Below are 12789 nucleotides of genomic sequence, written 5' to 3'. Positions count from 1 at the left end.
TGGGTTTTTGTTAAGCTGTTAAGAGTTCTGTATGTTAGAAATGAGACGCTTGACATGGCCAATATATCAAGCAGCAATTCAATTTAATAATTAATTAATTAGCATGGTAAAGTGTGAGCAAAGACAGCGCGCTGGGTACAGTGGAAGGATTTCCCTTCCAACTGCACACCGATTGCTGGACTTGCTGCTATTTTATTTGCTATATTCATACATATTCATAAGCTTTCTCAGCAGTTTCCATTTCTAGTTTTAATGTCACAATTCAACACTTAACAGTCATAAATCTATAGTTGGTCCTGTATAATTCTATAGGCTATTGTGATCTATTTCAATATTTCAATATTCCAGGATGTACATCCAGGATATGTCTTCCAGATGGTGGGGTCCAGCTTCCAGATGTGGGGGTCCAGTTTCTATTTTCCAGGTCCATCAATCTTCGATAGTGATTTTAGTTTCCCTCTTCAGGAGCCATAAATCAGTGAGCTGAAATCTTTTTTTTCATGTCCAGGATGCTTTCCCACCTTCTGTGAAAGGCCTGGGCCCCCTTCTTATTTCCTTCTTTTGTCTAAAAGCTTTTTTACATTCTAAAACTACAGTTAAAAATTCTTTAATACAAAGCAAGCTTCTAAAGTTATAATTAAAAGACACTTATTACAGAATAGCTTGAGACTTATAATAGGTAATTGCAAGCAAAAGATTTATTCAAAAACTTCCTTCCATGCTTTCCTCGGTTGTTTATTAGAACTCATCTTTATAACTGTCCCATGGCCGTGTTCCACAACTACAATTACACAGATTTTCTTCATTTCCCTGACACGAAACATAACTATGTATTTCACATGTATTTCAATGGTTCTTCCCTGTTTCCCCCTGCTCGATGCGTCAGGTGCTGTCCAGGCATGTCCCTCCCTTTGTCTCTTTGTCTACCTCTCCTACCCCAGCCCTGTCCCTAGAAGCTTTGGTCAGCTGTCCATCTTTCCCCTGACCCTGCCCTATGTTATGGAAAAACCCCTGTTCATCTGTCCTGGGACCAATCACCTGCTTGTTCCACACCCCCCACCCCTCGGTTTTAAAAGCGGGTGCGGGCTTTGTTCCTTGCTCCTTTTCGTATCCCCCTCTTGGGGAATAAAAGTCTCTGAGAAATCGTACGAAAAAGAGTCTTCTCTTGTCCTTGCTCTAAAGCCTAGACACAGCAACACCTGTTGCTGTAGAAGAACAGCCTTGTTCTGCACCATTTATTGAATCTGCTGGCAGATTTGGGAATGGCCCTTGGCACAGCCGGGATTCAGAGCCAGCTGGGATTCTACCAGCAGTGTCACATAACTAGATCCCAATGGACCTCAATTACCAATATCCCCTCTAATTCCTATTAAGAAGCTACTAGTCTTCTTACAGGCTTCTGTCTATCCAGGGGATAAATCTAAATCAGTATAATTGTTTTTCAGTTAAAATACCAAATCTTCTCCCTGTCACCTCACCTCCAAAAAGAACTGGCTATTATACAATTTTGTTCCTTGATAGCACTTCTTATGATTTTTTTTAATTATTACTATTTTTCAGGTAGTAAAAACAGACACTGCTTTAACTTTTACAGTGATACAGTTGCTCTGCGTGGAAACACTCTGAGCATACTAAAATCTCTTAGGACAAAATTACCATAAACTGCAATAATTTCACTATTTGCTGTACATGCCTTCTTTGCAAGGTGACCAAACAAATGAGTAGTTCAAAGATTTTAGTAGTTCAATGATTTCACCATTTCTACAATTCCTTTAAGATTTACTGTGTGCTGCTTCTACCCATAAACTACCTTTCATAGATTTTTTTTTAAATCCTAAGACAAGGTTTATCTGCCCTGCAGAAAAGAGGTCACATAATACTCCCTCCACATCTTTCAGTCAAAACATGCATACTAGCAGAAGGTAATAACTAATGAATTTTTCTCCTTCCTCAATTGTGAGGAAGCACAGCAGGGTGAGGAATGTTTTGACATGCTTACAAAAAGGCATTTAAGTAACAGTGATCCCTACATTAAGGGCACGACCTATACATCAGAAAAGCTGTTAGCTTAAAAAAGTTTGAGCTTGCTTGCTTTTTCTATCTTTCAAGTACAAAAAGGGTAAAGAAAAAAATCAAGTTATACAGAAGTTCTCTGGTCAAAAAGAGACAAATGCACCTTGACAGTACCATTAGAGGTAACTTCATAGCACTGGAACAGTAAATTCATCATGCCACAGGATCTTTGCAGTAGATTTTATAACTAGCCTGAGGAAGCCAGTAAAAACATTAGTCTCAAGTCACATTAATTCTGGATGGATCCTTTTAGCACTGCATGGGCTAAAAGTGATTTTTAAAAACTTTCACAGCTTTATACAGTGATGAAGGGAGCTTTTCAGTAGATAGAATTTTTTATTTCCCTAAAATTACTACTGTACTCGATATATTCATATCCATATCCATAAATCATGGCATCACCACAGAAGATGCTTGTGTTTGCATATTTTGAAGGATGCCCTTAAAAACCTAGCAGGTGTATGACGTCTGAGATAATATTTAGCCTAGCAATCGTATAGATAGCAACACAACTGGAGATCCACACGGAAAAAGAACAAAAATCTCTGCAAGAACAGCTACAGAATCTGCAGAAACAAACGCACTGGAGGGCAAAGCAAACCCGGACAAACTGCACAAGCACAGCTTCTGTAACGTTATTTTAGCCTAGTTCGATTTTTGTGCTACGCAAATAGTTTTAAAGGAGCTGTTAGCACACAGGAACTACCTTGAACGACTCCCCTGCAGTGCTCAGCAACAAGAAAGAAAATCAGTTTTCCCCATAAATCTACTTCTACTGTTTTTGGTCCATATCCCTCATACCAACCACTCACCCTTTAAAAAAATGGCTGGGGGTGGAGGAAGGCAAGAGGCAGAAATACCAGAATATTCAACAGGATGAATTAACAGAAGACTATGTTTCTCAGCTTGGAAAAGAGACATTTGATATAAGAAAAAAAAAAATAGATCGCTATAAAATCACAAAGGACATGCAAACTGCAAACAGTAATGACTGCTCACTAATTCGCATGGAAGTCTTGAACAGCTTGCAATAAGTTATCAAGAAATCACTAATAATTTCCTTTTCAAAAAAAGGAAGAGTTGTTTTCTTTCAGCAAGACTTTTAAACTGTAAAATTCTCTTGGTACAGAACACCTTCAAAGCCAAAGCCAAAAGTATGAAAGCATTTAAGAAGTGAATTAGAGCTTTCAGGAATTTTGTACATAAATTACTATGTAGCACAGTTCAAGTGCAGCCTCTTTATCAAGTTCCTAAATTGCTGATTGCCATGAAAAAGCAAGACACATCAAGGCTTTTAGTCTCTGAGCATTATGAGCTACATGTCATTTCTGGAAGAAAATGAGCTATGTGGATCTTCATCTGAAAGTCTATACTGCAGTCAGACTGAAGAAATAGATAATTCTTTCTCCACAGCCCAACATGCCAAACAGTTGATGCCATTACCCTGACATCACAGCATTCCTCCAAATGGACATTGCAGAGTTTACCACTCATCCACTATTCCAGGACAAAATACAACACTGAAAAACAAAACCACTTTTCATTAGCTCTAGAAGCAGTTCACAGACACTGAAAATGCATCTTCCTGACAGATAAAGCAATCCTAGAAGTCATAAATACTGGAGGACACTAACAATTGGTTCCAATGTTTCAATAAATTTAGTCCAAAAACTGATTACATAAAGCAAACAATGTTTTCAAGTGTAATTACTTGGCAACTAAACAGATCTGAAGTGACTGAATGCACTGCAAGAGACAGTCAGCAAACCAGATGAGTACTGCTTACCAAGACCTTCCCTTCCAGACCCATAACACAAAAGCAGCTGCCACCTAGGAGAGCCAATACTCCTCTCAAACTCAGTATTCCTCCCTACACTGTCCTATGACTGCAATATGCAATCAATAAAACAGATGAAAAAGAACTCACAACAGCTATTTGCTGTCTTACAGTTTCCTGGGTGCACAGTCTGGTGAGTTTTCATCAGTTCATGTATACTTATTTCTACACAAGCTTCCCCCAGTGCCAGGGTTTGTATCTATTACTCTAAACTCAGCACAAAAGCTGAGCACCCACAGTACCTTTAGCACAAATATAGACACTCCATTCCAACACCTGTGCTAGACACAAGAGTATTCTACTGCTGGATTCACTACCTGTCTTTTGCTGGTCTTCCTACCATGCTTCAATGTCTCAACATTTTCTCTGAAAAATCATTATTCATGAATGTGCTGCATCTCCACACTCTGTTCAATTATCACTTTTTCCCTTTTTGACATGTAAAGTGACCAAAAAAAGTGTTATATGCTAGATGTGATACAGAAAATATGTAAGCTGGGTGGCACAGAAGAAGCAAAGGAGAGAAGGTAAAGTGGAACATTTTCACTCATTATATCATTTGGAAGAAGATGCCAAGAGTAGGTAGCCAAAAATTAGGTTAGATGACTAATTTCTACAGTCTATCACTTTTCAGATATCCAAATTCAGCAAAAAAATCTAGGTTATGTTAGGATTTCCTGTTCTTCAAACAATGCTTTTTAAAAAGCACACCCTGCTTGTTTAAAAAGAAGTGGTCCAAGGATGTGTTCTTTGAATTTTAATTTTTTTTAACAGACCAGTTTCTTCCATCATATTAGTTGCAACAGCATACACTTAAGGTGTAAACAGCAGTATTGTACAATGTATTCCAGAAAGCTATTAAAAATATTCCTAGTCAGAATTCATGCCCTAAAAACATTGCTGCATTATCCCTGTGTATAACATGTTCCTTCAAAAGATTTTGAAATTAAAGCTGAAGACCTTAAAATATAAGTTTTATATAAAACTGCTAGAAACAAACAGGAATTTTGCCAAGGACAGCAAAACATGCTTACCCACTAGATATAAATTGCAAAATCACTGCAAACATGAAGGAACAGACTTCTTTGTCTAATTCATGTCCTATCAGTATTATAGAATCAAGTAAATCCCAAAGTATCATCATATTACAGTGCATAATAATCTGGTGACTGGTGACACTGCCTTTAGTAGGAACTCTCACCCTGACAAACGAAATATCTGATTGAAGTACAATATACATGGATAACTGTAACTAAACCAAGCACAACAGCATCATGCTTGCTCATTTAAAATAAATCGTAAAAAAATGTCCCAAAATTCCTCCAGAACTACTTGCAGGCAGACTGGAGAAGAACTGTGTATAGTGCTACAAGTCTGCTCACTGCTTCCAAGGAACCCTAAAACTGCTCCAGACAGCAGAAGAGCCTCAGGATTTGATCAGTAAGTACTACATGCTGAACATTTACATATACATGGATCATACCCTAGAGTCTAGCATCAACATTTAGAGTCACAGATCTAATCTGTGCACAGAACACAGAATGAAGTTCTCTGTAATACAAACCATAAATTTATTCCTGTACTTCCTTTCACCAAGTCCAGAACTTCTTGCTGAATTAAGAGTAATTAAAGGTATTAAAGGTACCATCAGTTTGATTATAGAAATAAGATCTAAATAATCTTAAATTACTACCAGCATTGTACATCAAAAGGGATGTATCACATAATCTGCCTCTTCAGCTGACCCAACTCCTCCAGAGTATCAGTCTTTTGACAAACCGCCCAAAGCAACACTACCCATGCTGTCTTGCCCTGCCAAATTCTAAAACCTGTCACAACCATCTTTCATCTTATCTATAAACACAAAAGTGTGCTGCTGCACCCTTTCCTGCTCTAATACAAGGTTGTGAAAACTGAAAAAGACAAATCTTTTCCAAAGCAAAAGATCAGTTTTCTATTCAGCCTCTTATTGCCAAACTTTCTTCCATTTCATTTGGATTTTCAGTCAGCAGTTCCCAAAATCACAAAACAGACCAAAGTAATTACTTCCTTTAAGTCCCATACTAGACTCCAATTACTGACTGGAATTAAACTTACTTTTTGTCATAGGGTTAACACCAGCCAGATGTTAATGCACTCATGAGTGCATGTTTTTCCTAATGAGCTACTGTGAGATGTGGTCAAGAACAGAGTAGAGCAGGCCTAAAACTTGAAAACAGAGAACAAAATTTTATTACATTACATAGGAACAGAAATAGAAAGGAAAACTCTAAACACACACAAAACAGAAATGAAACTTTCTGTCATGGGTTAGCACTGGCCAGATGTTAATGCACTCATGAATATATGTTTTTTTCTCTAACAACTACTGTGGGATGTGATCAGGAACAGAGCAGAGCAGGCTTAAATCTTGAAAACAAAAAAACCTCAAAACTTTATTACATTACATAAGAACAGAGACAGAAAACTCTTAAACACACACAGAGACAGAAATAAAAACTTTTCAGAACATTTCTTCTCTTTTCCTAGTTTCTACTCCCCACACATTACTCTCTATAGACCACACCTTTGGGTTTTAAATCAAACAATCACCATTCAAAAAAAAACCAATCTTCAATTCAGCAAGGGAGAGAGGAGTCTCTCTCGCACTACAGACTGTTCCTCAGAAAACACAGGTCTACCCCTTATGTGTTTCTATGTCACCCGTGGCACCGCCCGGAGAAGTCTGCCAGGGTGACACTCTCTTTTTCTTATGTCTAGCGCTCTCACTGCTATCTATAGGCTGAAGCTGCATACAGGGCTCTTTTAAGGATGCTTGCATGCTGAGCTCTCTCTTTTTTTCCCCAGGGGCCGAGGTTTCTAAAAGCAGGTCTCTCCTGAGGGCAGAAGGCGCCACTACACCCTCCCCCTCTCTTCTCTGCTCACTCCACTCTTCAAGTGCCAGTCACTGTAGCAAAAGCAGGGGCAGCTGTATCCACCCAAAATGCAGTTTATGTTCAAAAGAGACTTGAGTTCAGTCTATGGCTAACATTATGCAAGAAAAGTCCAGCTCAAAAGCTACTCTTCTTCAATCTCTGCCCATCTGGGTTTTTTTTATCTCCTTTTATCATCTCGGTCCCAGGCTGCTTCCCTCTCTCCTCTGAAACTACCAGTCATGAGAATCAATGTCTAAGAAAAGTTTCTTTCTGCCAAGCAAGGGTTAACAGTTTCTAGCTCTCGGCAGGGCTGCAGGCTCAGGCACTCCCAGGCTGGGCAACTCCCATGTGGCTGGGCACCTTCTCCCGGAGGGGGGGGGGGTGAGCACACACGGAAGGCACTTCCACAGTTTTCCACCCCTCCATCCTGGATGGGGCAGCTCAGTTCCAGAGTCCTGTTTACTCTCTTCTCCCCCCCGGGGGCCCAGCTTACTTTAGTTCCACCGCGTGGTTGTCTTGAGCCCGGCCACGTGGCTTCCCCCTCCCCCACTCAGCCCAGAGCTGAGCAGGGGAGAGGAGATGTTTCTACTGTTGAAACCGGAACCTAAAAGAGGCCGAACCCCCCTGGAGTCCTGCTTTTAACTCTTTGTGTCCTCAGAGGCGTGTCTAAACCTCCGAGTGATCAATCCAGGTGCCAGCAGAAAAGCTGATCACTGATTGGCCTGCCCACATCCCCCTGGAAAAATTGACTTTCCCCTGCAACCACGACACTTTCCCAGAACATTTTTTCTCCTCCCCCAATTTCCACCCCCTACACGTTACTCTCCATAGACTAAACCCTTGGGCTTTAAATCAAACAATCACTACTCAAAAACTAATCTTCAATTCAGCAAGGGAGAGAGGAGCCTCTCTCGCACCACAGACTGTTCTTCAGAAAACATGGGTCCACCCCTTATGTGTTTTCATGTCACCCGTGGCAATGCCTGGAGAAGTTGCCGAGGTGACACTCTCTTTTCCATGTCCAGTGCTCTCACCACTGTCCATGGGCTAAAGCTGCTATAGGGCTCTTTAAAGGATGCTTGCATGCCGAGCTCTCCCCATTTTTCCCCTGGGGCCAAGGGTTCCAAGAGCAGGTCTCCCCTGAGGACAGAGGGCACCACTACACTCTCTCCCTCTCTTCTCTGCTCGCTCTACTCTTAAAGTGCCAGTCACTGTAGCAAAAGCAGAGGAAGCTGTATCCACCCAAATGCAGTTTATGTTCAAAAGAGACTTGAGTTCAGTCTATGGCTAACATTATGCAAGAAAAGTCCAGCTCAGAAAGCTACTCTTCTCATTCTTTGCCCATCCAGGGTTCTTTTCATCTTCTAACTTTATCATCTCGGTCCCAGGCTGTTTTTCTTTCTCTTCTGAAACTACTAGCCATGAGAATCAATGTCTGGGAAAAAGTTTCCTTCTGCCAAGAAAGGGTTAACAGTTCCTGGCTCCCAGCAGGGTGCAGGCTCAGGCACTCCCAGGCTCGGCAACTCCCACACGCTGCTGGGCACCTTCTCCCGGTAGGGAGGGGGGGGAGGGGGAGAGGACACGGAAGGCACCTCCACAGTTTTCCACCCCTCCATTCTGGATGGGGCCAGCTCAGCTCCAATCCTGTCTACTCTCTTCCCCCCACAGGGCCCGAGCTTACTTTAGCCTGGCCCTGTGGTTCTCTTCAGCCCGGCCGTGTGGCTCCCCTCCCCCACCCAGCCTAGTAACTGGGCAGGGGAAAGGAGATGTTTCTCTGCTGAAACCAGAACCCAAAAGAGGCAGACTTTCTGGGAGTCCTTGCTTTTAACCCCTTGTGTCCTCGGAGGTGTGTCCAACCTCTCAGTGTGTCATGGGTTTCTACTGGCCAGATGTTGATGCACTTATGAGTATATGTTTTTCTTAGCAACTACTGTGGGATGTGATCAGGAACAGAGCAGAGCAGGCTCAAAACTTGAAAACAGAAGAAAACTTTATTACATTACATAAGAACAAAAATAGGAAAGAAAAAAAAACACCTTAAACACACACACAAAAAAAAACCAGAAATGAAAACTTCCTAGAGCATTTCTTCTCTTCCCAATTTCCACCCCTCACACGTTACCCTCTATGGCACTAAAACCTTGGGTTTTAAATCAATCACTACTTAAAAAAACCTAATCTTCAATTCAGCAAGGGAGAGAGAAGCCTCTCTCGCACTACAGACTGCTCTTCAGAAAACACGGGTCCACCCCTTATGTGTTTCTATGTCACCTGTGGCACCGCCCAGAGAAAGTTGCCGTGGTGGCACTCTCTTTTCCATGTCCAGTGCTCTCACCAGTGTCCATAGGCTGAAGCTGCATATAGGGCTCTTTTAAGGATGCTTGCATGCCGAGCTCTCCTCATCTTTCCCCTGATGCCGAGGGTTCCAAGAGCAGGTTTCCCCTGAGGGCAGAGGGCGCCACCACACCCTCCTCCTCTCTTCTCTGCTTGCTCTACTGCAGCAAGTCGAGCTGGCCACATCCACCCCAAAATGCAGTTTATGTTCAAAAGAGACTCAAGTTCAGTCTATGGCTAACATTATGCAAGAAAAGTCCAGCTCAAAAAGCTACTCTTCTTCATCCCTGCCCATCTGGGATTCTTTTCATCTTCTTTTATCATCTCAGTCCCAAGCTGTTTCTCTCTCTTCTGAAGCCACTAGCCATGAGAATCAATGTCTGGGAAAAAGTTTCCTTCTGCCAAGAAAGGGTTAACAGTTTCTGGCTCCCGGTAGGGTGCAGGCTCAGACACTCCCAGGCTTGGCAACTCCCAAGCAGCTGGGCACTTTCTCCCGGGGGGGGGGGGGGGGGGGGGGGGGGGGAGGGGGACACACGGAAGGCACCTCCACAGTTTTCCACCCCTCCATCCTGGATGGGGCCAGCTCAGCTCTAGTTCTGTCCGTTCTCTTCCCCCCCTCAGGGCCCCAGCTTACTTCAGTTCGGCCGCGTGGTTCTCCTCAGCCCGGCCACGTGTCTCTCCTCCCCCACTCAGCCTAAAGCTGAGCAGGGGAGAGGAGATGTTTCCCTGCTGAAACCAGAACCCAAAAGAAGCAGACCTTCTGAGAGTCCTTGCTTTTAACTCCTTGTGTCCTCAGAGGCGTGCCCAGCCCCTCAGTGGCCACTAAAAAATGCCAACATTCAAACCTGACCGTTGATTAGTTTGCCCACAACTCCCTGAAAAATTCACCTCCCCCTCAAACCGAGACACAGTGGCCACTAAAAATGCCAACATTCAAACCTGACCACTGATTGGTTTGACTACAGCCTCTTGAAAAAAAAACTCACTTGCCCTCAAACCAGGACACTTTTCCATTCAACACTGTCATAGTAGACTGTTACTGGAACCTACTAAATGAGTGGATCTCTTCCCACATACTGCTGCATAATCCACTATATTCAATTTCTATAGAATATTCTCCATGTTTTACCTTGCATACAGAGATGAAATGGATCCATCACATTGCTTGTAAAAAGAAGAAACAGACTGCAAAATTATCTTCTGGTGTTTCCTCCAATTTTCTTTCACTCAATTTCTGGTGTTTATTTTTAAGTAATGACTTAAACATTGCAATAAAGCTAATGTACAATTTCGTTCTGTAAGTTTTGTAGCTTTCTCTGAAGGAATTCTATGTAATAAAACTTTCAGAAAATAAGACAGTATCTGAAAGTCTGGTAATTGTGTCTTGTCATCTGGATAACACATAGAACATAAAGTTCATAATCTTAACTGAAGTGCCTAAAAGTCAGGCTGTCCTTTACATGTTTGATTAAACAGAAATGCTGAGCAGACAATTTTATTCAAGTAAGTAGATGTTAAAAAAGTGTAAGTTCAAGAAACTGCTCTGAGTGTAAAAAAATAAAAATGGAAGCTCCTATTTAGAAACAAAGCACTACTAAGTACAGAAAAAAACACAGAAGTTAAAGACATCCTGACTAAAAAGCTCTTTGTATGTTCTCAACAAATTTTAAACAGTTGAAGTGTTCAATTTTATTTGAAATTGCTTTGGCTCCAGGCTACAAAATGCATACTGAAGATAGATCACCACTGAACAATGGTGTCCTGTAAATTTTCTTGAAAAGCTCCAAAGGACAGAGTTGTTTCTCCACACTGCATGGAATGAAAGGTTTACCATTTTCCTAACCTCTACTACAACATATAGAGCAGCCAAAAAAACAAAGACTTTATCTAGTAAAGCTAGTTTTCTTGACAGCGACCAAGAAAGACAAATTTACATATTCAGATTTTAAATACTGTAATTTAACAAACAAGGAGACTTCATCCAATCTCTCCAGGATAGTTTTTCTGATGTAAGTTCCACAAACCTGGTATTACAGACCACGAAAAAGTTAAATTACTATCACTGTACCTACCTGCTAGATTAAAAGTTGTTCACTTTTAAAACAAGCAATATCTTTCATCCCAAGTTCAGCACATAAACAATTACAGCTTCACAAAACATAATCAGGTAAAATTGCAACCTAAGAAGTGACAGACACTTACCAATACACACATCTATTTTCCCCTTGATAGCAGCCTCATGCAAAGGAGTGTAGTTCCAGTTGTCCCTAGCATTTGGGTCTGCCCCCTGACACAGCAGCAGACTGACCACTTCTGCATGACCAAAGGAGCAGGCGTTGTGCAGGGGTATCAGTCCTCCATCATCACGAGCATGAACATTGGCTCCTGTCTGCAGCAAGTGCTCTACAACATCCTTCCTTCCAAAACCTACAAGAAAACATATTTCTGTTCATTTGTCTGGCAAAAAAACATGACTTAGTACCTAAAACTGTTCACTCTCAGTTCAGTGTACATTATTCATGTCCATCTACTTCTTGGTTCATTTCACCATAAAGTCAGACTCTGTTCACCTGCTCAAACAACAGCTGGACAATTCACTTACAGTCACGACAGAGCTGAATTGTGCTGTACCATAGCCTGCCTGGCTGCCACTCTATCTCATTAAGACATTCTACAAAGGCTGAGCACGCTGAATGATGAGAGAGGGAGGAAAGTAACAGGAGCATCAGTTGTATCCTCTGTTACATATGCCCAATAAGGTTTTCACTTTAAACCTCCCTTCAGTTAGTCAAAAGCTTTCACATGGTAATAGTTTACAGACAACCTAATTACTAATATTCACAAAAGACACAATTCTTTGCCAAATTTTCAGAAAGTTTGGTAAAAAACTAACTGACTTTCCTGCAGAACTGGAAGAATGCTTTCCCTGGTGAGTACAATACATCAAGTAGTCAGTTTGATCAGCTGAACTGTTTCACCCACCACCCAATTAATGACACTTTATCACATCGCAAGAATCCTCCAAATGCCAATTCCAATCACTGCAAAGCTGCTTTGTGCACAGTTTGACTTACGACATGGAAGACTTATGATTCTCATTAGGTGTTTTTCCTCCTCCTTTCACCTCCTTGATTTAAGAACAAGACTCCAAAAGGAGTTAAATTTAACAGAAGTAAATAAACACAAGTTAAGGTCCCAGTGACACCTACACCTGTAGGGACCTTAAGCAAAGCTGGAAAGATGCTCTTATTAAATGTAATCCCATTTGTTAGAGCACTAAACACAGTTTAGATGGGAATACAAGTCCTTGAGCGTGGTGGTGGGTTTTTGTTAAGCTGTTTTGAGTTCTGTATTTCAATGGTTCTTCCCTGTTTCCCCCCGCTCGATGCGTCGGGTGCTGTCCAGGCATGTCCCCCCCTTTGTCTCTTTGTCTACCTCTCCTACCCCAGCCCTGTCCCTAGAAGCTTCGGTCAGCTGTCCATCTTTCCCCTGACCCTGCCCTATGTTATGGAAAAACTCCTGTTCATCTGTCCTGGGACCAATCACCTGCTTGTTCCACACCCCCCACCCCTCGGTTTTAAAAGCAGGTGCGGGCTTTGTTCCTTGCTCCTTTTCGTATCCCCCTCTTGG

General features: G+C 41.8%; 1 protein-coding gene across 2 annotated transcripts in view; it reads right to left on the bottom strand.

Annotated features, from left to right (window-relative positions):
* Positions 1 to 12789, bottom strand: part of LOC134563402 (poly [ADP-ribose] polymerase tankyrase-1-like) — a 187741-nt gene that overhangs the window by 168251 nt on the left and 6701 nt on the right. For both annotated transcript variants that reach the window (XM_063421312.1, XM_063421313.1), the window contains exon 2: positions 11362 to 11586. In XM_063421312.1, the coding sequence (XP_063277382.1) occupies positions 11362 to 11586 (225 nt within the window). The remainder of the gene's footprint in view (positions 1 to 11361; positions 11587 to 12789) is intronic.

Source organism: Prinia subflava, chromosome W, assembly GCF_021018805.1.
Source record: "Prinia subflava isolate CZ2003 ecotype Zambia chromosome W, Cam_Psub_1.2, whole genome shotgun sequence".
Classification (NCBI taxonomy): Eukaryota; Metazoa; Chordata; class Aves; order Passeriformes; family Cisticolidae; genus Prinia; species Prinia subflava.
The sequence above is the reverse complement of the archived record's forward strand: the minus strand, read 5'-3'. Positions and strand labels throughout refer to the sequence as shown.